The sequence below is a fragment of the Leuciscus leuciscus genome, assembly GCF_965113295.1.
Source record: "Leuciscus leuciscus genome assembly, chromosome: 16".
Taxonomy (NCBI): domain Eukaryota; kingdom Metazoa; phylum Chordata; class Actinopteri; order Cypriniformes; family Leuciscidae; genus Leuciscus; species Leuciscus leuciscus.
The window spans coordinates 30,051,678-30,075,602 of NC_138740.1; the positions used below are offsets into that span (position 1 = coordinate 30,051,678).

Below are 23,925 nucleotides of genomic sequence, written 5' to 3' on the forward strand. Positions count from 1 at the left end.
AGTGGTGAATGCGATGGCGTATTGTTGTGTTTAATGATGTTTTCAATTCTAAAAATGTACATACATTTCTTTCATACTTTAGACTATATACAGTGAAATTCATTTATATATATATATATATATATATATATATATATATATATATATATATATATATATATATATATATATATATATATATATATATATTTATTTATTTATATAATTCAGAATGTAAAAAAAGAAGCAGGAACGAACTATATATACATATCCTATGTTGGATATTAACATCCAATAGTGTAAATCGCGGCAGCAGCTTCAGGTTGGTAATCCAAGGCATTGTTGTTTATCGTTACTTCCGAGGTTCTTCCCACCGGAGCCTCACTTTCGATTTCAAAATGGCGGCTGCAGAACAACTCTATGGTGTACTGTACATGTGTTGGCTGATTTGGTTAAATGTGTTTAAGCCATCATTCTCACAATGACCACTCCAACACACCTGAAACAGTCTGAGCATGTGTTTAATGGTTTTGCTATGCGCTTTCACAAATAATGTTTGTTATGGAAAAGCAGAACACAATAAGGATGCATTACAGAAGATGTATTAAAGTCAACTTAAATAGGTTAACATCACAAGTTTAATTTCATCACCTCCAGTTGTTTGAATTCACACAAAAAAGACAGTAAAGAAAATAGCAACATCATTTCAACAAGACATATTCTTAGTGTATAACAAACTAATATTTTTTAATTTAAATGATTTTAATACAGCAAATGTTGATTAAATTGGGTTTTGGTATATTGAAATCAAAAACTGATTTCAGTAACAAAGCTTGAATGCCTATCAACATGCCTTTTCTTTGATAGCTTACTCTCAGATGAAAAGACTGAAATATTATTTCACACTGTCCTGAGAATTCACATTAAATTAGATGCTGTTACAAACACACATTAAGCAGATTTGCCATTGCCTGAGAAGAATTGATGCATTACTTTGTCAATGCAGATTTATTATGCATGAAACTGAGAATGTATGACTGTTGAACAACAAAGACATAAAAAATGTTATGCTACTCACAAATCAACAAAGTTAGATTATAGGATGATTTATACTGTATGGCTTAGGCAAACCCAACAAAACTATTTATCTGTAGGTTACATATAAATGCATTTCTACATATTATATATAAAAATTTAATTTATTTTATATTTACATGTACGCTTTAGACATAAACACATGTTTAGTGTGTTTAACTCTATCCAACAAAATACACACTAGTCGTCTCTCAGATATTTCTGCATAAAATAAGGCAACTTGGAGTTTGACTCTAGCACTGGCAAGGGCTATTTCGTTAACTCGTCTCCATGTAACTGGTTTTTAGTGGTTAGCGATTTGTGCATCAACAAGATAATAACTATATCTGGTTATTTTGGAATGAATTAGTTTTATAAAATATTTTTACATTTTTCTTTTTTATATCAAACATAAAAAATTGGCGATTCTGAATTAATAGCTATACAGATTTGGAAAAATAGATTCCCACAGGGTTAACATTCAGAGAAACACAAATTCTTACAGCGAATAATTCACTTGGAAAAACGCTGGCAGTTTACTTTTTAATTTTAATTTTACACCTGTTGTGCCTTTGTGTTCAAAATCAGTACCAATAACATTTATAATAAATACAATCGGCAGAAGTGTTTAAGCGAGTTTACCTCCACCTGAGAGTTGTAAATATCAAAGGCAAATTTTACAGTTTACAATCAGTTCAAATCCCTTTTCATGTCTTTACATTTGCATGAGTGCACCATAAATATACAAAGACATTTTGAATTGTACGGCTGAGATTACACTGTTTCATGAATGAACACAATAATATGCAAGTAAATACTATTAAATTTAAAATTAATTAAATGTGAACACTTGAAATACCCCAATGATTATTATGTAACGGAGGGGGAGGGGCTATCAGACTCCGATGTTGAATGACAAAATAACCTTATAAAATTCATACACAACACGGTTGAGTAAATAGTGCATAAGTGCATAGTGTATAGTGCGTTGTTTGAGACACCGCTAATGCCTAAATGGCTATTTCGCTATTGGGTAACATATAGCCAAAAGTACAATTTGTACCAGAGATAGAAAATTAATTTAGTTGGGAATTTAACAGAAATCTACATTAAAGTAAATAGGATCCATTTTGATTTGATCCAACTTCAAAGACTTTAAAACAGTTATTTTAAGTGTAAAAAGATTGTTTTTTGGTGTTTATAAGCGTCTCCTCATCAAAGTACACAATCTGTCAAAGAAACCTCTGTGACTTCACAGTCTCTTACAACGCTCTAAAAACTGCACACGTAAAGTTCACAGCGCGCAGACCTTTTTCAGACCTCAGCTCTGAAACAAGTCCTTCTTGCTTACATCTAGTTAAAAGTATCATTTGTATAAATATAAATCCTCTTTCTTAAACCAACGTAGCAAGATAAAGCGCTTCTTTTAGGCCTTGGCATGAGCTGTTGATAGTCTTAGTGTTTAGGATATTGTTTTTGCTGCACTCGAGGCGGATCACATCTCTGCCTTCATGCACTGGACCACTATGTGCTAGTAGGATGGCATCAAGACTGTTGAATCCACATAACCGTTTACCATCACCCTCACGCCTTCCTGTGGCATGGGACTGTACGATTGGTGGACGGCAGGTTTGCGGGGGTGAGGTGGTTGTTGGCTTGTGCATTGATCAGCTTGGGTGTAATCGTCCACACACTGATGGGACGTTTCCCTTTGCAGAAACAGAATATTGTTTGATGTCACTTCTCTGATCTTGCTATAGTCCTCCACGGTGCGATCGGACCCTTCAGCCTCACGGTTAGGGTCTGAAAGCGGCCTAAGAAGTAGCATATTGTCCGGGTTGACCCTCTGCACCTCTAAGTATTCCAAGGAACGTGACGGAGGCACGCAGTGAGCAGGAGTGTCGGAGCCGTCCCGACTGAACTGGTAGTAGCTTTGGGAATGTGGGCAGGCCGCCTTGCTGAAGAGGCCTTCCTGTGGCGGGATGTCCTGATGGTGAAGCTGGTGAAAGTTGCTTGCAGTGCATTGTGGTGACAAATGGCTGAGGATCTCTGGGACGCTGTGGTAGGCCGGTTTCGCAGCTCCTACTTGGTAGTGGTGGTGAAGTTGAGGTTGGGGAGAAGAAAACACAACTGGCCAGGTCTTGGCGCGTCCATCAGGGGACTCTGGAGAGCTGGGTTCAGGGCCCTGGCTTTCACTGCTTTCAGTTGAAGCCCAGCTCGTTTCTCCATGCTGGCTATACTGATGTTGATCGCTTCCGCTTCCTTCCCGTCCCTCCATGCACTTCTCCAAAAGCAGGGTGCGACTGTCGCAGCTGCCCCGGCCGGAGTCGCAGTCCGATGGGCTTTTGGACTTCATGCATTCCTCTGATAGATCTTTACCATCCAGTACCAGCTCTTGCTCCTCATTGTCGTACACCTCAAGGTACTCCACCAGTAAGTCATCATAATTGGTGGTTGGAGGGAAACCTTGGATCACCAGAGAATTGAAAACTTCCTCTGATTTCCCGCTCTGTAAAGAAAGCAAAGCAATTGAAATAACTGGCAAAAAATGCACTTCAAATAATGTCAAAGATATCAAAACCTTTTTTTCCTCAGCACATGCTTTCCAATGAATGAACTTGTGAGACATTTCAAGGGGTATGAAGATTATTATATTTGTCTTCTGGGGCATTATGGATTTTTGTAAAAGTTTTTCTTAAAAATTGGTTTCCTCAGTCGGGATTTAAAAGACAATTATGAACTGACAAAATTTGAACTGAATTGAGTTGGAAAATGACACTAACTTTGTAACATCAAAACTGTTATTGAACTGAACTGAATCAACATTGAACTGAATAATGACACTATTGCCTTCTGTAGAGCTGCTAATAGCTAAATTGAAAAACTCTTCTGTTCTACCAACAGAAGAGGAGGCACAACCAACATTTTTTTTAAATTCATGAAAGTTAGGAAAAGATGCAGCACTAACTCTTAAATAGCCTACATTCAACTTTAATAGTTAAAAACGTGACGTTTCCTCGATGGTGGCCGAAATGTCACATGTTTTTTAAAACTATTATAGCTAAATTGAACTCATTTCATAATTGATGAACTTTGCAACATCGACTCAACTGAATGAATCAACTAGCTTAAGCTGAATAATGACACTATTTACATAATGTAGAGTATTGTATTAAAGCTGAAATTGAATTTGTTTCATAATTGATTAATTCTGCAACGTTAAAATGTTATTTTCCTGTTTATTACTGTGAAGCTGCTTTGACACAATCTGTATTGTACATTTATATTTAAATCTGCTATATAAATAAATGTCACTTGAATTGATTTAACTTTCAATGGTTGCATAACACAATACTTAGCATTCAATCTTTGCTGTCTGGCGTTACAACAAACACATTCAATCTATCTTAAAGAGTCTATCTTTAAAGCTAACCTAAACTTTCAAAGATGATTTGGAAACAGGCTCTTCTGAGCTCCATGAGTGACCGTTTTATTACCTTGAGAAGCTGTTTGTCGAATCCTTTGATTTTCGGTCCAGGAACAGGAGGCAGCAAAAAAAGCTTCACACTGAATACAAATATATAAAAAAATAAAAAACAGTGAGATTCGAAAATGTATATTGAATTCAACATTTTGCTCAAAACTGTTCTTCAAAGGTTAAAGGCACACTATGCAGTTTCCATTTTTCTCAAACAGCGACCCCTAGAGTCGCTGTGGAGTACTTGTATTTAACGTTACTGTCGTAAATACCACTCACGCTGAGCCGTCTCTGCACTCTTCCGACCCAGGGGGGCAGGGTTTCATATTATTTTGAAGTTTCTCCGGGCGCCGCCATTGGCTAGCGGACCATCACCTGCTGTTAGCATCCCATTGACTCCCATTCATTTTGGCGTCACTTTGACAGCGAATAACTTTACATCGGAGGCGTTTAAAGACTCCATTTGTCCATTATTTATTTCTAAAGAAACACGAAAATGTATAAAAGGCTCCATTACCTTGTTTCTTACGTTATGGCCCCGTAGAAGCAGTTTTTGTAAAAATAGGCTAACGATTGCGTCATAACCACGCGACTCTCTGTCGCACAGTAGAGAGATTACCGTATGGACAGGAGGAGAAGCTCGCGTGCAATCGGGGGGACGTGGAGGCAAAATGACAAAGTAATTAATCAGAATACTTAGCAGAAGTTGCTCCTGCTCCTAACTCATGGACACCTCCTACTCACACTCTCCGTCTCTGCAAGTTTCGGAAGGGAATGATTCAGATTTCTCTTGGCACAGCTACTAGAAGACAGACGGTTTGCTCACGTCACATCTACGTCGTCAAGCTCAGTTTGAGTCTGCGCAGTACGCTCGACCATCAGGAAGTAAGAGCTTCTAATTGACTTCACTTGTCTCCGTTGAATCCAATGGGGTCGCTGTGTCCAGTTTATATACTGTCTATGTTCCGACCACGCTTTCTTCGTCGACTCTGCCATGATTCACGTCTGAACTGCGTGCTAGTGTCTTCCATAGAGGCTGCTTCATATGTTGTTGATGTATGTGACGTCGTGCCGTAAAGCAAGTCGTGATTCTAGCGAAATTTGTCGGGGCGCCACCTCTCAAACTTGCATTGCTGGTTTTGCCAGTGGAAATGATTCGCCCTACTACGAGTTTGTTTACCATCGAAATTATTTCGAAGCTGTTATATTAAGGTACAAATCTTGCATAGTGTGCCTTTAAATACATTTTAGTAGTGCATTTATAATATGTATATAATAATAACATAAATGTACTCATTTGGATGATTTATTTAGATAAACAATTATTATATTTTCCTAAGGTGTTTGATAGTAATTGGTCTTCATTTCTTTGTGCAAGGTTAAGAACAATGTCTATCAACAAATGCTTTTCATGCATGATCATAATATAAGCACTATGGATACTGAAAAGGGATTTATCTACAATACGGAACAAAAGCTTCCACGTGTCCCGACAGGATTAAGAGATTAATTTTGGATCCCGTTTGTCCTTGTACTATTGAGAATCCCTCACATTATTTGACCACGTAATTAGTCTATCTTTTGTCTATTTAAATCTATGTTGAGAGAAACTGGCCTAAAACTACATTTGAGAGTGAAGTGAGGAACTGCAAAATCTGGATCAATCCTCTAATGGCAGTTTAATCCTACATAAGTATTTGTCAGCAAGAACATTGTGTATAAATAGCCAGAGCAAATTTGATTTCAATCACACTGATAGGTATGAATGAACTAATAGGTATTTGCCAATGCCAGGATAAAAACAGAATAAAATGCAAAACTAAATAGATGAAATCTCAACCAGCGAAATATATCGGGACACAAAAACAATACATTAATGTCTCTAAAAGGACATGGTGAAGAAAAAAAATACGAGCAGTGCTTTTGCGTTCCCCCGAGAAACTTTGCGTTCACTCGCAAAACTTTTGTGTTCTCTGCGAGCGAAAGCAAAGTTTCTCGGGGAGTGCAAAGCAGTTGCTAGAGAACGCAAAACTATTACCAAATAAAAAAATGTCTTCACCATGTCCCATTAGGGGCTCCGAACATTTAAAATCAGGTAAAATACATTTAAAATGAAATAAACAAAAAATAAAAAATAAAATGAATGTAGGGCTGAGTGGTGGAAATGTTTCAGGCTCAAAAACGCACCTGTTTCTATTTATGTTTAGCATCCAGGTGAGGACGAGGACGAAGAAGACAGAGAAAACCGTGATTATGATCCACAGCGAACGCTCTCTGGGTATATCTATACAGCACAAACACAAAAACAGGAAATGGTGATGAATAGAGTGCATCTCCACTGCAATTTGTTTTCTACTTATGACACTAGATTGCGGTGACACACAGTACTACCAAAAATGAAAAAGAACAGGATAAACATTGGGTAAAATTGGGTCACTGCGTTTCAAAAATATCCCAAAATACTATGAAAAAACTCTTGAAATAAACTAATTGGAACAGTGTGGGTATGTGAAAATGCTGTGAGCTGGAAACAGGCTGATCTCTGACTCATTTTGCTCTATTTCATGCTTGCCGTCGTCAGGTGCGACTCCCACCGGGCCTGACTTTCCACGGAAGCTCCAGGGCAACTGAGGCCCAACAGGAGCTGCAACTCCAAAACATGCGTGGCTGAGGTTGTGCTAGCCAGGTAAAGATGAGGTCATAACTCCCTGGAGAAACCGAAAGCCTGTTGGGACTCCCTGTAGAATTGTCTGCTCTGTTAGATACATGTGCGTAGAACAGATTTGTTCTCAGGCTCAGCGGGAGAACATAGGAACACAGACTATGGTCCTGAAACGGCTCTCTGGCGGTGCTTTATGATCATTTAATAGGCTTCAAGATTACCTCAAACTACTGGACCAGAAATGTTTTGCTTCTCTTACATGTGTCTAAGCTGAAAAAGCACGTATTTTCAGACGTTACCATTTTTCGCATCATTACTGGTGCAGGTTTTTATGTTTAGCAGCTGGCGAGTTAAAAAGTTTTAGAACTGAAAATCTTGGATTAGAAAATAATGTAACTTTCAACTCCAATTGTTATGCTGATATGCTGAATTTAATTTGTAATAGTTGTATTAAATTCGTATAATGCATAAAAATAATATACACAGAGGGTCAAACGTTTGGAATAATTAATATTTTTAATGTTTTTAAACCAGAGTCTCTTGTGCTAACAAAAGCTGCATTTACAGTAAAAACAGGAATTTTGCTAAATATTATTACATTTATTTATGTGATGGCAAAGCTGAATTTTCACCATCATTTTAATATGCTGATTTGATGCTCAAGAAACATTTCTTCTTCTTATTATTATCAATGTTAAAAAATAGCTGTGCTGGTACAAAAGATTGTGATGAAAGATTAAATAGATTTCTATATTTCAAATAAATGCTGTTCTTTGGAACTTTCTATTCATCAAAGAAAATGTATTACAGCTTCCAACATTGATAATAATAAGAACCATTATTAATAATTGAGCCCAATAATAACTGATAATAATTAAGCAGTAAATCAGCATATTAGAATGATTTCTGAAGGATCATGTGACACTGAAGACAAAATTCAGCTTTGACATCATAGGAATAAATTACACTTTGAAATAGATATTAAATATAATATTAAAACAGAAAACAGTTGTTTTAAATTGTAATAATATTTCACAATATTACAGTTTTTTGATCAGATAAATGCAGCATTGCTAAGCATATAAGACTTCTTCCAAAAATATTAGAAATCTTAACTATTTCAGACTTTTGACCCCAGTGTGTGTGTGTGTAAGTAATATATGTATGCATGTATGTATGCATGTATGTATATCTACAGCATATTTGGAACAAAAACACTCAAAGAATAAAATCTCCCTAAAAACATTTATAATAACCAAGTTTACTTTAAAAAATGAAAAGAAAAAAGACTTACAATCAGGCATTTTGACATAGCTGGTTTGGGTCCACTCACTCCAGAAGCCATGATCGGGTTTACATCGCACCTGCACCATGTATTCTTTACCAGGGTGAAGACTGAACACGTTATAGTACTTCTGCATGCCAGCATCATACTCCTACACACACATAAAGAGAACACTGATCAATATGAAAATACATGAAATATATTTAATTATTAATAATAACTTTCTTAATAAAATGTCTTCAAAGTAAATAATACACAAATATCAAAACTCAATTTGTTGCAAATTGCTAAATATGTTGATGTTGTTGGTTGAATTCAGATCAAAATAAATCTTTACTTAAATGTTTATGCAGTTAACTCTTAAAATCAAGACAATCGCAGCATCAGCAATGATCATCAGTTACATGTGTTGTCTCAGTTCACTGAGCCAATACTATTGCTCTCGGGTTACTCTGTCACTAGGCAATCATTATTGTTCATGCCTCTGTCTTACTGAAGCACAGCCTTTGGGGTAAAAAAAACAAATCTGGTTTGATCTAGTCCCTGTTGTTCTGCATATCTAGCCTCCCTCAGGTTTCTGCGGAATAATGAAGACATAAACCCAGGCTGGGACAGTCAATGATTAAACTGCTTTGTGTAACAGCTGATTTAACTGCGTTCCACTCATTTAAGATCTTGGATAAAGTCACAAACAAACAACTGTTAACTGTTTACTAGTCTGTTTGTTCATATTTAAAAAGCCCACATTCAACAAGTTAGATGATAATACCAGTCCATCATGTCAAGAAAACAAGCATGTAAAGTCCTGTATGTTGTGAAGATGGCAAACTGCATTCTAGTTGTATCCTCTAGGTGGCGCAAATCTAAATAGTCCAGTGCAAACGGTAATAAATCTAGACTAATCGATAATCAAACACTTTCTAAAGAAGATGCACTATTTTTTTTCTTCAACCCACCTCCCATTCTTTATCTTTTTCTTGTTTAACTCGTAGCTGGTAAAGTAGCGTGATCCACCCTGAGCGGGTGTCTGCGGTTCGTGGTTTCTCCCAGGTCACTTTTACAAAAGGACCCTGGTCTTCTTGGACCACTACTGCTGTGACGTTCTCTGGAGTGTTCGGTTGAACTGTGGGTGAAATAGAGAGGACAGGATAGGATAAGCAAAATATACAAGAGGTAAACCTACTAATCCCGTGATATAAAACCGTGAGGTATTTTTTTAGGATTCTTTGATGAACAGAAAGTTCAGTAGAACAGCATTTATTTGAAATAGAAATATTTTGTAACAATGTAAAAGTCTTTCCTGTCACTTTTGATCAGTTGGATGCGTCCTTGCTTAATAGAAGTATTAATAAAAATAAAAAACTGACTTAAAACTTTTGAATGGTAGTGTACATCACACCATTTTGAATGTAGAGGGATAGTTCACCCAAAAATGAAAATTCTGTCATCATTTACTCATGTCAAACACAAAGGGCCAGATTTACGAACAGCTTGCGCCAACCAACGCAAACCTTTATTTGGAGTTACAAAACTACTTTCAGGATTTACTAAAGACACGCAGTGAAAACTTCGCGCTGAAAAGGCATGGACAGGGTTATTTTTGCAGCTGACCTTATTTCATATGCATTTGTAGGAGTTTCCCTTTCAGACGCAAAATTTAAGGGAGGAGAGTATTCAAATGAATCATGCAAGGTGATTTTCTAAGGTTTGCACTAGTCAATTTACTGATATTTGAGCCATTATTTAACGCAGGGCCGGCGCTAGCCATTTGGGTGCCCTAAGCACAAATGCTTGGTGGTGCCCCCCCCCACCCACCAAGGGAATAACAACCATTCAGAATTTCTTAGTTAGGTTCTCTTTACTTCCAAAGTAACTGCTGCAAATAAATAATTTTACATTAACAATGGCACCAAACATGAAAAGAAATAAATAATATAAAGGTTAAAATTATAAATACCAAATACCACCACAATTACTAAAAACACAGATTTGGAACTGAACAATGTAAACACAGAAAGTTAAAAGTGCAAAGGTCAGGCACAATATAATAATTCTGTACATAATTTGACAACTCTGTGAATATGAAAATATACAAACACTGAGATTGTGGGGGTTTTTTTTCTTCTAATTGCAGTTTCAAAGTAAAAAGTAAAAAAAGAAAGAAAAAAAAGAAAGATTTTAGCCATGCAGGGCTAAAGCCCCGGATCTTTTGCACTACTATAGCGACGCCCCTGGACATGCATACGCATAGGCGTAATTTGCGGGTAGGACATGTCCCCACCACTTTTGAAACATCTCGCGGCACGAATGTACCAATACAAACAAACAAAACATCTCCAGTTAACCAGCAGAGCATTCATTTCATTCGTTTTTTAAATAAGAGTCGATCTAGCGCTGGAATGTGTTGTTTTTTTAAATCAACTGATCAAAGTGCTCGTTGCCGAGCGATCAGTGGCGCGGATACTATGTTTGTTTCTGGCTCGCGCACAGCCTTCACTCAGACGCGCGTTTCAATCCGTTGTGGAGAGACTCTCTATTCGCTCCGGTACAATTAGAAAACAAAAAGCACAAAAAGTGTCCCTGCCTGATATACAACCACTAAAAAACATAATCGGTTTTGATAAAAAAAACAAAACAAAAAAACGATATGAGTGCGGACTAGAACTCAGAACCTCTGACACGCTTGGCAAAAATTCTACCACTGGACCACTTAAATACACACATAATTTTCGTCGGATCAACATATAATAGGCCTCATTGAACGACCACTTAAACCCAATATTAACATGCTTTAGACATATTTTATTTGTTATTTATACTAGTACCCTATTGTGATGATTTTTCACGACCCAGAATTTTTGGTGCCCCCCCAAGCACTTGGTGCCCTACGCGCAGTGCGTGATGTGCGTGTGCGGAGCGCCGGCCCTGATTTAACGCCCCCAAAAAAGCATGTCTTAAACCAGATGATAATGTGTGCTGCTCTTGGTAGATTTTCCCCTCCCATCTGAGCTTTTTTGGTTTTGCCCTCTCATGCTAATTTGCCATGTTTAGTAAATCTAGCCCTAAATATAATACAATGCAGAATGTCAATATATAAAAAAATAAATAAAAAAAAGAGTTCAATATGACTTTTAAAGCCATATGATCACTTTGTAAGAGGAACAGACTGAGATTTGCATCATTCACTGAAAATCTTGCCTTTACTGTAGCTTTAAAATCTCATTTGCTTATTACAAACCAGTTTTGGAGTTTGACAGACTTTGATTGATTATACAGAAAAGAGTAGCTCTGATATTTTTGTGTTCCAAAAATGTCATGCAGGTTTTTGAACGACATGAGGGGGAGTAAATGATGACATAATGTTCATTCTTGGGTGAAACTATTGATTTCAAATTCCGTGCATTCAGCAATAACTCAGAAAACGAGTTTCTTCCAGACTGAGGGTAAGGTCAACCTAAGTGACCTTTGCACACAAACCTGAAAACTTGCTGAAGAAGGATGAAAGAAAGAACAGAAAAGTGTGCTTCGTATTGTGAATGAGTGTTTCGCCCCTTCAGCATTAAACATTAGTTAAAGTTTAGTCTCAGTTATAGTTGTACAAATGAGTTAATGATAAGGAGGAATTGGACTGCACAAATTGTTCAGATCAAAAGAACTTGACATGTCAAATTGTGCAGGAACTAAAAATAAACCAATCAAATAAATGATATTGGTAAAAAATTACCTTTTTGGCTTAATGCGTGAGAGAACATGTGACAGACGGAAACTGTGTGTAATATTTTATGACCCAGACGACAGAATAATGTTCTTTCGCAACAGTGATTCCAGACGGGCAGCAATAACATTCCTCTCATTGATGCAACAGCGGTCTGTAACATCCAATATGCACTAATAAACGAAATTACAAACAAATGACACATTATGCAGGAAAGAACATAAGGTGAGAGGGGCGGATGAAGAGAAATTAATGGGAAGGGAGTGATACAGTACAGGAAGAACCTACAGAAAAGCTTATAAAGACAACATACAGTATAAGCATACCTATATAGACCACGTCCACCTCCACAGGCTCTGAAATATTCTTCCCCAGGGCGTTAGTGGCCACCACGGTGATGTTATAGTTGACCCAAAGCGATGTGTCATTTTTGTTGAAGAAACACGAGTTCTCGCCCGCGGTTCTGTAATCCGGGCACTCGTAGACCGTCTTGGAGCTGAATATGAGAGATATCAACAGACAGATTTACACTTAATAACTGAAATGATACAGACACCAGAATTAAATATGAACATTTCTAAAGCTAGTTTGTGTCTGAACACTGTGACAATCCATAACCAGAGCCGACATCCACATCCAAAACTGAAAACAGTATTTTGATGAAAAATGTGCCAACCATAATATTCAAAACTCATGATGTTACCATCAAAATATGAACTAAACTTGATCAGTGCACTTTTCATTTACTACTGTATGTTTGCGCCAAAAAGAAAATGAGTTTCTCAGTGTTTAGTCCATGTATGTTAGCTTTGATACTAAACTACAATTCAAAGGTTTGGGGTCAATAATATATATATTTAAAGAGATCATTTATTTTAAAATTGATTAAAAGTGACAAATACTTTTACATTATAAAAAAAAAAAATCTATTTCAAATAAATGCTGTACATTTGAAAAAATGTATCACAATTTCTACAAAAATATTAAGCAGCACAGCTGTTTTCAACATTGATAATATGAAATGTTTGTTGAGCGGCTAATAAGCATATTAGAATGATTTCTGAAGGATCATGTGACACTGAAGACTGGTGTAATGATGCTGAAAATTCAGATTTGACATCAGAGGAATAAATTACATTTGAAAATTTAAAATAAATTTAAAATTGTAATGATATTTCACAATATTACAGTTTTTAATGTATTTTGATTAAACAAATGCAGCCTTGGTGAGCAATAGAGACTTATTTCAAAAACATTAAAACAAATCTTACCGACCCCAAACTTTAGAACAGTAGTGTAGTGTACTCCTTAAAGTTGACAAAATAAACCTTATATTGCAGTAAATGTACAGTCTTTCTGGGAAAACGGACCAAAAATATTGACAATTCATCTTCCCTGCAGGGGTGTATGAACATTTTTGTAAACGTATCCCAACAACATTACAAGCTCATTTCATACGGCACCCTTGAAATATTAGAATTCAGCACATTCTTCACATGAGAACTGTACGAACATGAATTCTACGAACTCCACTTGCTGTGGCATTACTGTAGGTTTGATCTGTTTGTTTACAGTACTTGCTGAATCTCAAAGCCATAATGTTGGCATAACACTTCATGGATGTGCTCTGGTGAAAATCGGAGTAAAGTATATTTGGCAGGGTGTGTGGGCACGTTTGTGTTGGCTGAAAGCAACTCGTGTATATCTTTCTGATTATTTCACATATGAGCTCAGAAACAGACAAATAAACACATGGCTGATAAAATCTAGTTTAAACCACTCATTACTGAAGAGGAAAGGGCAAGACAAAGAAAAGATGCTCATTAAACACTGAGGCTAGAAAGGAAATGCTTTCTTGATAGAATAGAGACTGACTTTTCTAGACGGTAGTAGAGGGCATAGGTGGTTGGCAGACCCCCGTCATCTCCAGGCTCCCACCAGCAGGTGAAGGTCTCCTTCTCTGGAGAGCGACAGCTTGTGAGTCTGGGTTTGCCTGGGGAACTGACACCTGTGGATATATATTGTGCCCATTTAGAGTGAATAGAGAATCCGGAAGTCTAATTCGCCGTTGGTTCCTTCAAGATTTCCCTATGGGATTTTACAATGTTTTTTTTAAATTGTGAGTAAAATAAAGTATGTGGTAAGCATAACTTGACGATAGGCTACTATGACATTTTGTGCTACAACGTACACTGCACACACTCACACCCCAAGCTTTTCTAGTTACTTTTTAAAAAATTCACGTTTTCGCTATGGGTGTGTATAATTTAAGTTGAAGCACAAAACGTCAAAGTACAGTCAAGTTATGTATCCCACAGGCTTTATTTTACTCATAAATTGAAAACGTACTCGGTTACTAACGTAACCTCGGTTCTCTCTAGAGAGGAAACGAGTACTGCGTAATATCTTACGCTAGGGGAAATCTCTTTTCCGCGAGATACTGAAGCCAAAAAATTATCCTTAATTTTGAAATAATGTAAAACGCGTTGCGGCAGCATGCAGACATAGGCGAGACAGCTCGCGCGCCTATTGGCTGCCCTGCGGCAACTGCAGCAGCCTATCGATAAGGCCCTATCGTGACGTCATCACCAATGGGGGCGCTTCGCGCCCCATACGTCACGTCCCGCCGAAACGGGCGTGGCCTGGGGCTATAAATATAGCATCGAAAGGCTAGCTTACCGGTTTTTCATCGCCGGAGCGAACCGGAGCGTGCGCAGGCACGGCAAGATACGCAGTACTCGTTTCCTCTCTAGAGAGAACCGAGGTTACGTTAGTAACCGAGTACGTTCTCTTACGAGAGGTACTCTCGTACTGCGTAATATCTTACGCTAGGGGAAACAGTGTAAAACGCCGTGCATGCTATGATCCAGCACCAAAGTCCCAAGGGCAGGTGCCCGGGCTCATGTAGTACATGATCATAAGTGACTCACAGAGAGCCCAGGAAGAGTGGCTAGAATAGCATCATTCCTGTAATGCAGCATCCTATAAGAACAGTTATAGTGATGGTATTTACTCAGTCAGGGCGACCCCGGCCTGGACTGATGAATATAGTGGGTCTTACACATTGCCCATAGAGCTGCGCGATCTAAACGAGCGTTGCTCGCGCTATTTTGGTATTCTGGGCCGGACGTACTCGGGGCAAACAGTACCGATTTCTAGACTGAAAGCAGCTTAGCTTGCAGAGCGGGAACCTCTAGGTTATAAAACCTTATAAATGTAGACGGGGAGGCCCAGCCTGCCGCCATACAGATATCTTGCAAGGCAATCCCACTAGACCAAGCCCACGACGAGGCCACGCCTCTCGTGGAGTGCGCTCTGACACCCAATGGGCACTGCAAGCCCTTAGAGGTGTAAGCCAGCGCTATAGCATCGACTATCCATCTGGATAGGCTCTGTTTCGAAACGGCGAGTCCCTTAGAACGTCCGTAGAGTGAAACAAAGAGCTGCTCCGTCTGTCTGAAAACAGACGTGCGGGACACATAAGCCCTTAGCGCCCTGACTGGGCAAAGGAAGCTGGCGTCCTTCTCCTCGTTAGAGACCGGCAGGGCAGACAGGGAAATTACCTGGGCCCTGAACGGTGTATTGAGGGATTTTGGGACGTACCCGTGCCTTGGTTTGAGTATGACTTTCGAGTCATTTGGCCCAAACTCCATACACGTCGCGCTCACTGAGAGCGCTTGTAAGTCCCCTATGCGCTTCACTGAAGCGAGAGCCAGAAGAAACACCGTTTTGAAAGACAAGTGTTTGATATCTACTGACTGGATAGGCTCAAATGGGGCACCCTTCATGGCCTCCAAGACCGTAGAAAGGTCCCATATGGGGACTGAGGGAGGTCTGGGAGGATTTAACCTCTTAGCTCCTCTAAGGAACCGAATGACCAGATCGTTCCTTCCTAGTGACTGACCAAGCGTTGGTTTGGAAAACGCTGCTATAGCCGCCACATAGACTTTGAGCGTGGATGGGGCTCTGCCTTCATCCAGTAGCTCTTGTAGGAAGGAGAGAACCTCCGTCACTCCACAGTCCAGGGGTGAAAAGCCGCGTGCTGTGCACCAGCTGGAGAACACTGACCATTTTGAGGAATAGAGCCGTCTCGTAGAGGGAGCTCTAGCCTGCATGATCGTGTTTAACACTCCCTCTGGGATATCAGAGGGTACCCGTTGATGGCCCACGCATGTAGGGACCAAAGCTCCGGGCGAGGATGCCAGATCGAGCCCCTGGCTTGAGAGAGGAGGTCCCTCCTCACTGGTATTGGCCATGGGGCAGTGCTCGTCAGCTGCATAAGAACTGGGAACCAAGCCTGGTTCTTCCAGAACGGAGCAACCAGTAACACTGAGCATCTGCTTTCCCTGATCCGCTCTAATACCTGAGGTATGAGCGTGATGGGGGGAAAGGCATAGAGCGGGCAGCGGGGCCAGACGTGGGCCAGCGCATCCCTGCTCTTTGAGAAAAATTCCGGGCAGTGAGCGTTTTCTTGAGACGCAAACAGGTCTATCTTTGCTCTGCCGAATGTCTGCCACAGCAGTTGGACTGTCTGCGGATGCAGTGACCATTCTCCTGCTGGAACATTGTTCCTGGACAGTCTGTCTGGTCCCACATTCAGGTGGCCAGGCACATGCGCTGCTCTGAGCGAGCGCAAATTGTGCTGAGCCCATACCAGGAGGCGTTTCGCTAACCTGTATAGGTTTCGGGATGTGATGCCTCCCTGGCGATTTATGTAGGCTACCACTGACATGTTGTCCGAGCGGACCAAGACGTGGTGTCCTGCTATTTGGGGACGAAAGCGCCTCAGCGCGTTGTCGACTGCCATCATTTCCAGGCAGTTTATGTGCAGAAGCTTTTCCCGTTCTGACCACTGGCCAAAAAACGGTCTGCCCTCGAGCAGTGCTCCCCATCCCGAGGTGGAGGCGTCCGTGGACACCACCTTCACACTCGAGGAAGTCCCCAGGCTTACACCTGACTGGTACCAGTCGGTCGCTCTCCAGGGTATCAGTGCTGAGACGCATTCCTGATCGACCTTGAGACGAAAGAGACCTGAAGTCCATGCTCGACGCGGTACTTGCGCTTGTAGCCAGAACTGCAGTGGGCGCATGCGAAGCAGACCCAGCTGGAGAACTGTGGATGCTGCTGCCATGAGACCGAGCATCCTTTGAAACTTCTTTAGCGGGACTATAGTGCCGCGGCGGAAGGTTTCTGTCATGCGCTGAATAGTCAATCTGCGCTGTAGCGATATTTGAGCTGTCATTGACAGCGAGTCCAGTTCTGTGCCCAGGAAAGATATTCTCTGACTGGGAGACAGTGAACTTTTCGCCCAGTTGACTTTGAGACCCAGATTCTCGAGATGTTCGAGTAAAATGGTTCTGTGTTCTATGAGCTCCGTATGTGACTGAGCTAGAACCAGCCAATCGTCCAAGTAGTTCAAAACTCGCATTCCCCGAAGTTTCAGGGGAGCGAGGGCTGCGTCCATGCACTTCGTGAATGTACGGGGTGCTAGGGACAGGCCAAACGGTAGGACTGTGTATTGATAAGCCTGGCCCTCGAAGGCGAATCTCAAAAATCGCCTGTGACGTGACGCTATTTGTATTTGGAAATACGCGTCTTTCAGATCTATTGACACAAACCAGTCCCCGTGGCGAATTTGCGCGAGGATTTTCTTGGTTGTGAGCATTCTGAACCTGCGTTTTGAAAGCGCTACGTTCAGTTGTCTTAGATCTAGAATGGGTCTGAGACCCCCGTCTTTTTTCGGAACCAGAAAATATCTGCTGTATAGCCCCCCTTCGCTCTGAGCTTGAGATAAAGGCTCTATTGCCCCTTTGCTCAACAGCTTCGCAATTTCGGTACGAAGTACACTTGCTACTTCCTTTTCTACCGTGGTTTCGACTCGCACCGCACAACGGCGGGGACGTCGAGCGAACTGTAGCGAATAGCCTCTTTTTATAATGTTCAGCACCCATTCTGATACACCGGGAAGCTTTGCCCACGCATGTGCGTGCATAGCTAAGGGTTGAATGAGATTGGAGCTCTGGTCGTGACATAGTGGCGACCGGGGAGCTTCGGTATGCTGTATTATAGACACCGCATTTGCAGCGCTCGAGGCGGGGAGTGTTTTGATCACAGCGGGCGGTTCGCCCGCGCTCGGCTCTCTCACGGCAGGTAGCTGAGAGACGGCGAGCGTGGGGGAAACCGAGGGATTCGTCATGTCTGTGAGTGAATGTGGGCGCAGGACAGCGGGCACATTTGCACTGAAAACACCATCGACCTGAGTCGGTTGTATGTGTGTTGGTTTCGTTTTTACAGAAACCAAGAGACATGCAGCGTGTAGTGTTTGTGGGCACTGGGACGTGGGCACGTTCACTACATTCTGTGCGCAATCGACATGAGTCGATTTTATGTGCGCGAGCCCTGTGGGGCGGGCTGTGTCTGTGTGTAGGAATGGGCACTGGGCAGTGGGCATTTTTACTACACTCATAACACCGTCGGCCGTGGCCGGAATACCAGAAAATACGCTCTTTACAGGATTTATCTGGGTCGCCGTGAAAACGGCGTTTGTGTACAGGCAAGCGGGTAATGCAACCGACTTGTTTACTGCAGAGTACACTGGAACAGTCGCATGTAATGGAACTGGACGAGCGGGAAGTTTTGGTGGAAACCCGGCCGCAGCGGGGCTTGGACACCGTCGTTTTCCTAAGCTGGCTAGGAAGACTTTGAGGCCTCGGGCTTCATCTCAACCTTCGGCCGAGTCCCACGCTGTGGGGGGCGGCGGCCGGCAGAGCGAGAGCGTGGTCTCTGGTCCCGGGCCTGTCGACGCTGTGAAGCGGCGGCGGGGGGCGGTGGCTGCGAGCTGCGAGCAGACGGCTGTTTAGAGCGGCCTGATGCGGAGCTAGAGCGCTTTGGCAAAAAGTGCTTCATGGCCTGCGACGTCTTTTGTACCTCAGCGAATCTGTCCGCGAAATCTTTGACGGACGATCCAAAGAGGCCAGTAGCAGAAACGGGGGCGTCGAGGAACACAGAGCGCTCCGAGTCCGGCATTTCTGAAAGCGTCAGCCAGAGGTGTCTCTCAGCAACGGTGAGAGAGGCCATGTTCCGCCCTATGGCCTGTGCAGCGGATTTCGTAGCGCGGAGTGCGAGGTCCGTAGCGCTCCTTAAATCCGCCACGTTGATTGCTTCCGTGCCTTCCTCGTCCAGCTTTCGGAGAAGGTTAGCTTGGAAGATCTGGAGAGTGGCCATAGTGTGTAGCGCTGATGCAGCCTGCCCAGCGGCGGTGTAAGCGCGACTGTGCAGGGTGGAAGTAGCGCGGCAGGCTTTTGAAGGTAGCGCCGTCTTAGTCCGCCGTCCAGCAGAGGGCGGGCAAAGATGGGCTGCTACCGCCTCCTCCACTAGAGGGAGAGCGAGGTATCCTCTGTCTTTGGCACCGTCCACCACGGAGAATGCCGCCGAAGCAGAGGAACGTAGCCTGGCTGAAAAAGGGGCGCTCCAAGACTTTGCCAGTTCTTCATGAAGCTCAGGAAGAAACGGGGCGGGTCTTGAGGGCGTGGAAACGCGGTCCCCTTGCAGAAAACAGCCGTCCAGACGGTTGCGTGTAGGCTCGGCGGGCGCGGACCACTCGAGGCCGAGGCTCTCTGTGGCCTGTGTGAGCAGACGCATCAGCTCAGCTTCAATGCTGGCCCGTTTTCCTGACGACTCGCGGGCAGAAGAAGGGGCGAGGTCCACAGAGCTCGCCCAATCCTCGCTGTCCGAAGCCAGGATAGAGCAGTTGTCCTCCTCGAAAACTGCCGCTTCTTCCTTGTCATCTCCGGCGGAAGCGGCGGCCAGCGGCGGCCACTGTCCGGGAGTGAGAGACTCGAGAGAAGCAGACGGCGAAGCTGGCAGGCGCACCGGCGAGCTTTTCTCGGTGGGAGGCTCAGGGATCCGCTGAGCACGGCGCTTTTTACGGCGCGGCGTCGAAGCGGGGGGTGCAGGCTCGTGGAAAGTTGCCATGCGAGTCCTCAGAGTCGCCATAGGCATAAGCTCGCAGTGAGGGCATCCGCCGTCAGCGAGCGCTAGAGCCGCATGTCCTTCACCCAGGCAGGAAACGCAGATGACATGGCGGTCCCCGTCGCTGAGTGGGGCTCGGCACGAGCCACAGGATGGACGAGACATCTTGAAAAAGACGCTCTGCTCTTTTAGAAAGGGAGTGTGAGTCGCGGCGGCGAACACACACAAAGCAATGAAAGGATATAACGCCGGATAGCGTAGCAGGAACGGTGGTTGAAGGCGGCGCGGCCAGCGACTCCAGGTACCGAACTCGTCCCGCTGAAATGCTGTTTCCACGGCGCGGCTTCTTCTCTCTGGATCCAGCGATGCGTGAGCTCCGCTGAAGAGATGAAAAATCGGTAAGCTAGCCTTTCGATGCTATATTTATAGCCCCAGGCCACGCCCGTTTCGGCGGGACGTGACGTATGGGGCGCGAAGCGCCCCCATTGGTGATGACGTCACGATAGGGCCTTATCGATAGGCTGCTGCAGTTGCCGCAGGGCAGCCAATAGGCGCGCGAGCTGTCTCGCCTATGTCTGCATGCTGCCGCAACGCGTTTTACATTATTTCAAAATTAAGGATAATTTTTTGGCTTCAGTATCTCGCGGAAAAGAGATTTCCCCTAGCGTAAGATATTACGCAGTACGAGAGTACCTCTCGTAAGAGAACCACCATTATAAAAACCCATATTTAAATCTCTAAGGAACCAGTGGCGAATTAGTCTTCCGTGACACATTAAAGTCACCATGATATCAAAATTGATAGTTATTATTTTTATGGAATATTGTATTTTTTATTATAAATGATTTATTTGTGAACAATACATTTTTTTAATTAATGTGCACTTGTAATCATTAATCAAAATAACTTTTTTTTGCTTCTTTTTTTCTGATGATGCGAGGGCGGGACAACCTGTCACTCACGTGAGATCGCTAACGACAATCTTCCAATCAATAGACGGACCAAATCAAGTCCCGCCCTAAATTTTTTCTTGTTTGAGAAGCCATTTCACTCTAATACACGTCACAATAGGGAAGAAAAGTCTATCTAGACTTCCATTTCATGCCAACTTTTACATTTTGTATCTTGCATCTTTTTCTGTGTGTAAGACTATTGTTTGCTTTGCGTTGCATTAATAAGGCCTATGATATACTGTTCACGAATATACAAACAAATAAACTACCATGGTATTCTTTTAAGCACTTTGGAGAACCATGCAAATACCATGGTACTTGAATATGGCAATCATTCAGTACCATAGTATGTACAGTATACATAGTATATGTATATACTATAGTATATGTTAAATATTAAAAATACAAAACAGTAGACTAAGAAAAAATGGATGACAAGTCCATTCTAATGTTTAAAAGCTTGGGGTCAGTAAGATTTTTAAAATGTTTTTGAAATAAGTCTCTTCTGCTCACCAAGGCTGATTTATTTGATTAAAAATGTAGTATAAACAGTAAAATTGTGAAATATTATTACTATTGTATTATTACAATATATTTTAAAAACTCATTTATTTCTGTGATGCAAAGCAGAATTAGAAATATTCCTGAAGGATCATGTGACACTGAAGACTGATTTGGTGCTCAAAAAACATTTCTTGTTATTATCAATGTTGAAAACAGTTGAACATTTTTGTGAAAACTGGTAAAAAAAAAATAGGATTCTCTGATGAATAAAAAGCTCAAAATAAAATGATCATTTTAGGTCAATTAAATGCATCTTTGCCGAATAAAATATTCACTTCTTTACAAAATCTTACTGACCCCAAACCTTTGAATGATAGTGTACATGTAAAGATAAAGTTAGTCAAGTTGAACTTCTTACTGTAGGTTTACAAGCAATAACACTGCTCACCTGCTGCTTGTGATATTAAATTGGTAATAAAGGTCAAAATCAGCACGGCCCCAGAGTTCCTCATTGTTCCTGATGGCTTCTAAACGCCTTAGATCTGTCAGTGAAAGATGAGAGAGAAAGCGAGATATTAGATCTTTATGATTTCCATTGGCATAAAGAGCCCAAATAATTATTTAATAGATGGGGGAAATACTGTGAAAGGTGTTTATACATCTATTACAAATATAAATGTGCACGAGCAAATTAAAAATGACAGACAGAAATACAGGTTGTTGAGGAGAGCAGATACAGTACTGTAAGTGATTCTCACGGGTTAATGAGCCTTCTGTGTTTACAGTAACTATAAGATCATGTTAATGTGGGACCATTACAATGAAACAGACACCAGACAAAACAAAGACATATTTATTTGGAAAACTTTCTTTGTCACCTGTCACCTGAAAATATCTACTGCTTACAAACCAGAGCAATCAAATATGCCTCTTCTGATATTTTGAATATGATCCATAAAAAATAAATAAAATAAAAAGCAAGTCTAGTTCACATAAAATAAAATAACATAAATTAAATGATTTTTCTGCATTAGCATTTGCTCTTAAATTGTTTGTTTGTTCAGATCAGATTTCATTCTTTTTATTTAAATATTTTTCCTGGAACAAAGTGTTCCTTCCCCTGAGAAACTTTGCTTTTTTCAAGTAATGGCAACGTTTCAAGGGGGAAAAAACATTTTGCGTGCGAATGCAAAATCCTTGACTTACTGTATATATTTGTTTTAACCTTTCCCCCCCAGGCTCCATACATCTTTCAACACTTTCTCAATCATTAGTTCATTCAGTGCTTCTTATCATTTTAGAGAACAGGAGCAATTCAGATCAGTTCAACTCATAGTTACTATAAAAAAGGTAGCCTACTATCTATATTTCATGAGGTTTTGCAACCAACTGCCAACCAATTAAAAATATAGAGGTCATCAAACTGCCACTTTCTACATTTAACATGCAAGGGACCATTTAAAAGAGCAGTATCTCTTATTGTGGGAATTTTCCTACTAGTTTTATAGGTAATTTCTGTATGTTTACAACATGACATACCTTGAGGCAAAGCTTTTAAACTTACTTTTCAACATCACCTTTCTGCCAATGGAAGAAAAGACTTCTATTGGCATATGTGAAACTTCCAGTAAGAATTGCTCAACTCATAAAATAGGCAGACAGATCCATGCCTCCAATCAAAGGTCTAAAGTTCTACGGAAACTATTTTCAACTTGAATTTTCATCAAAAAAGAAAAACACAGCAAAAAAAATAAACAGTCAAATGTTAAGCTAATGCAAGATATTAAACTTAAATAGGGAATAGGATTACATTTTATATCAGCTCTTTTATTTACTATTTATCCATGTTTTTGGGGGGTTGCAATTATTATAACCCCAATTTTTAGAATATACAGATTTTCAGGTTCAAAGTTTATAAATGAATATATATATATATATATAACTTTCTATTCATCAATGAATCCTGAAAAAATTCATTATTTCCTGTTTCCACAAAAATATTAAGCAGCACAACTGTGTATTTAGTTTAGTTGTGGTCATAATTTCACTTTCTTTCCTTTTACTTTGGAAGAAACTAAGAAATTGGAATGGAAACAGGAATAAACAAGAGCAGCAGGACAAAAAAAAGGAAAAGGTCAGAGCACAAAAGGTGAACCTCTCTAATGAATATTCATGAGCAACCTGAGCAGCCAAGACACTCAAGGTACATGTAAGTCTAGCGATTTTAGTAAATTTTTGTAATGTTTTGTAATTTAGTAATGTTATTTAGTGCCAAGTCTTACAGGGCCAAATAGAAACAACAGT

The 23,925-nt window shown here is 41.0% G+C and overlaps 1 protein-coding gene across 1 annotated transcript in view; it reads right to left on the reverse strand.

The window, feature by feature from the left end:
• Window positions 1–482: 482 nt before the first annotated feature.
• Window positions 483–23,925, reverse strand: part of prlra (prolactin receptor a) — a 33,298-nt gene continuing 9,855 nt past the window's right edge. Inside the window, exons 2-9 of the mRNA XM_082140498.1 lie at window positions 22,070–22,163; window positions 14,069–14,201; window positions 12,520–12,689; window positions 9,435–9,601; window positions 8,488–8,629; window positions 6,719–6,815; window positions 4,551–4,620; window positions 483–3,562 (exon numbers count right to left, since the gene is read on the reverse strand). Of these exons, the coding sequence (XP_081996624.1) occupies window positions 2,585–3,562; window positions 4,551–4,620; window positions 6,719–6,815; window positions 8,488–8,629; window positions 9,435–9,601; window positions 12,520–12,689; window positions 14,069–14,201; window positions 22,070–22,133 (1,821 nt within the window). The 5' untranslated portion in view covers window positions 22,134–22,163 and the 3' untranslated portion in view covers window positions 483–2,584. The remainder of the gene's footprint in view (window positions 3,563–4,550; window positions 4,621–6,718; window positions 6,816–8,487; window positions 8,630–9,434; window positions 9,602–12,519; window positions 12,690–14,068; window positions 14,202–22,069; window positions 22,164–23,925) is intronic.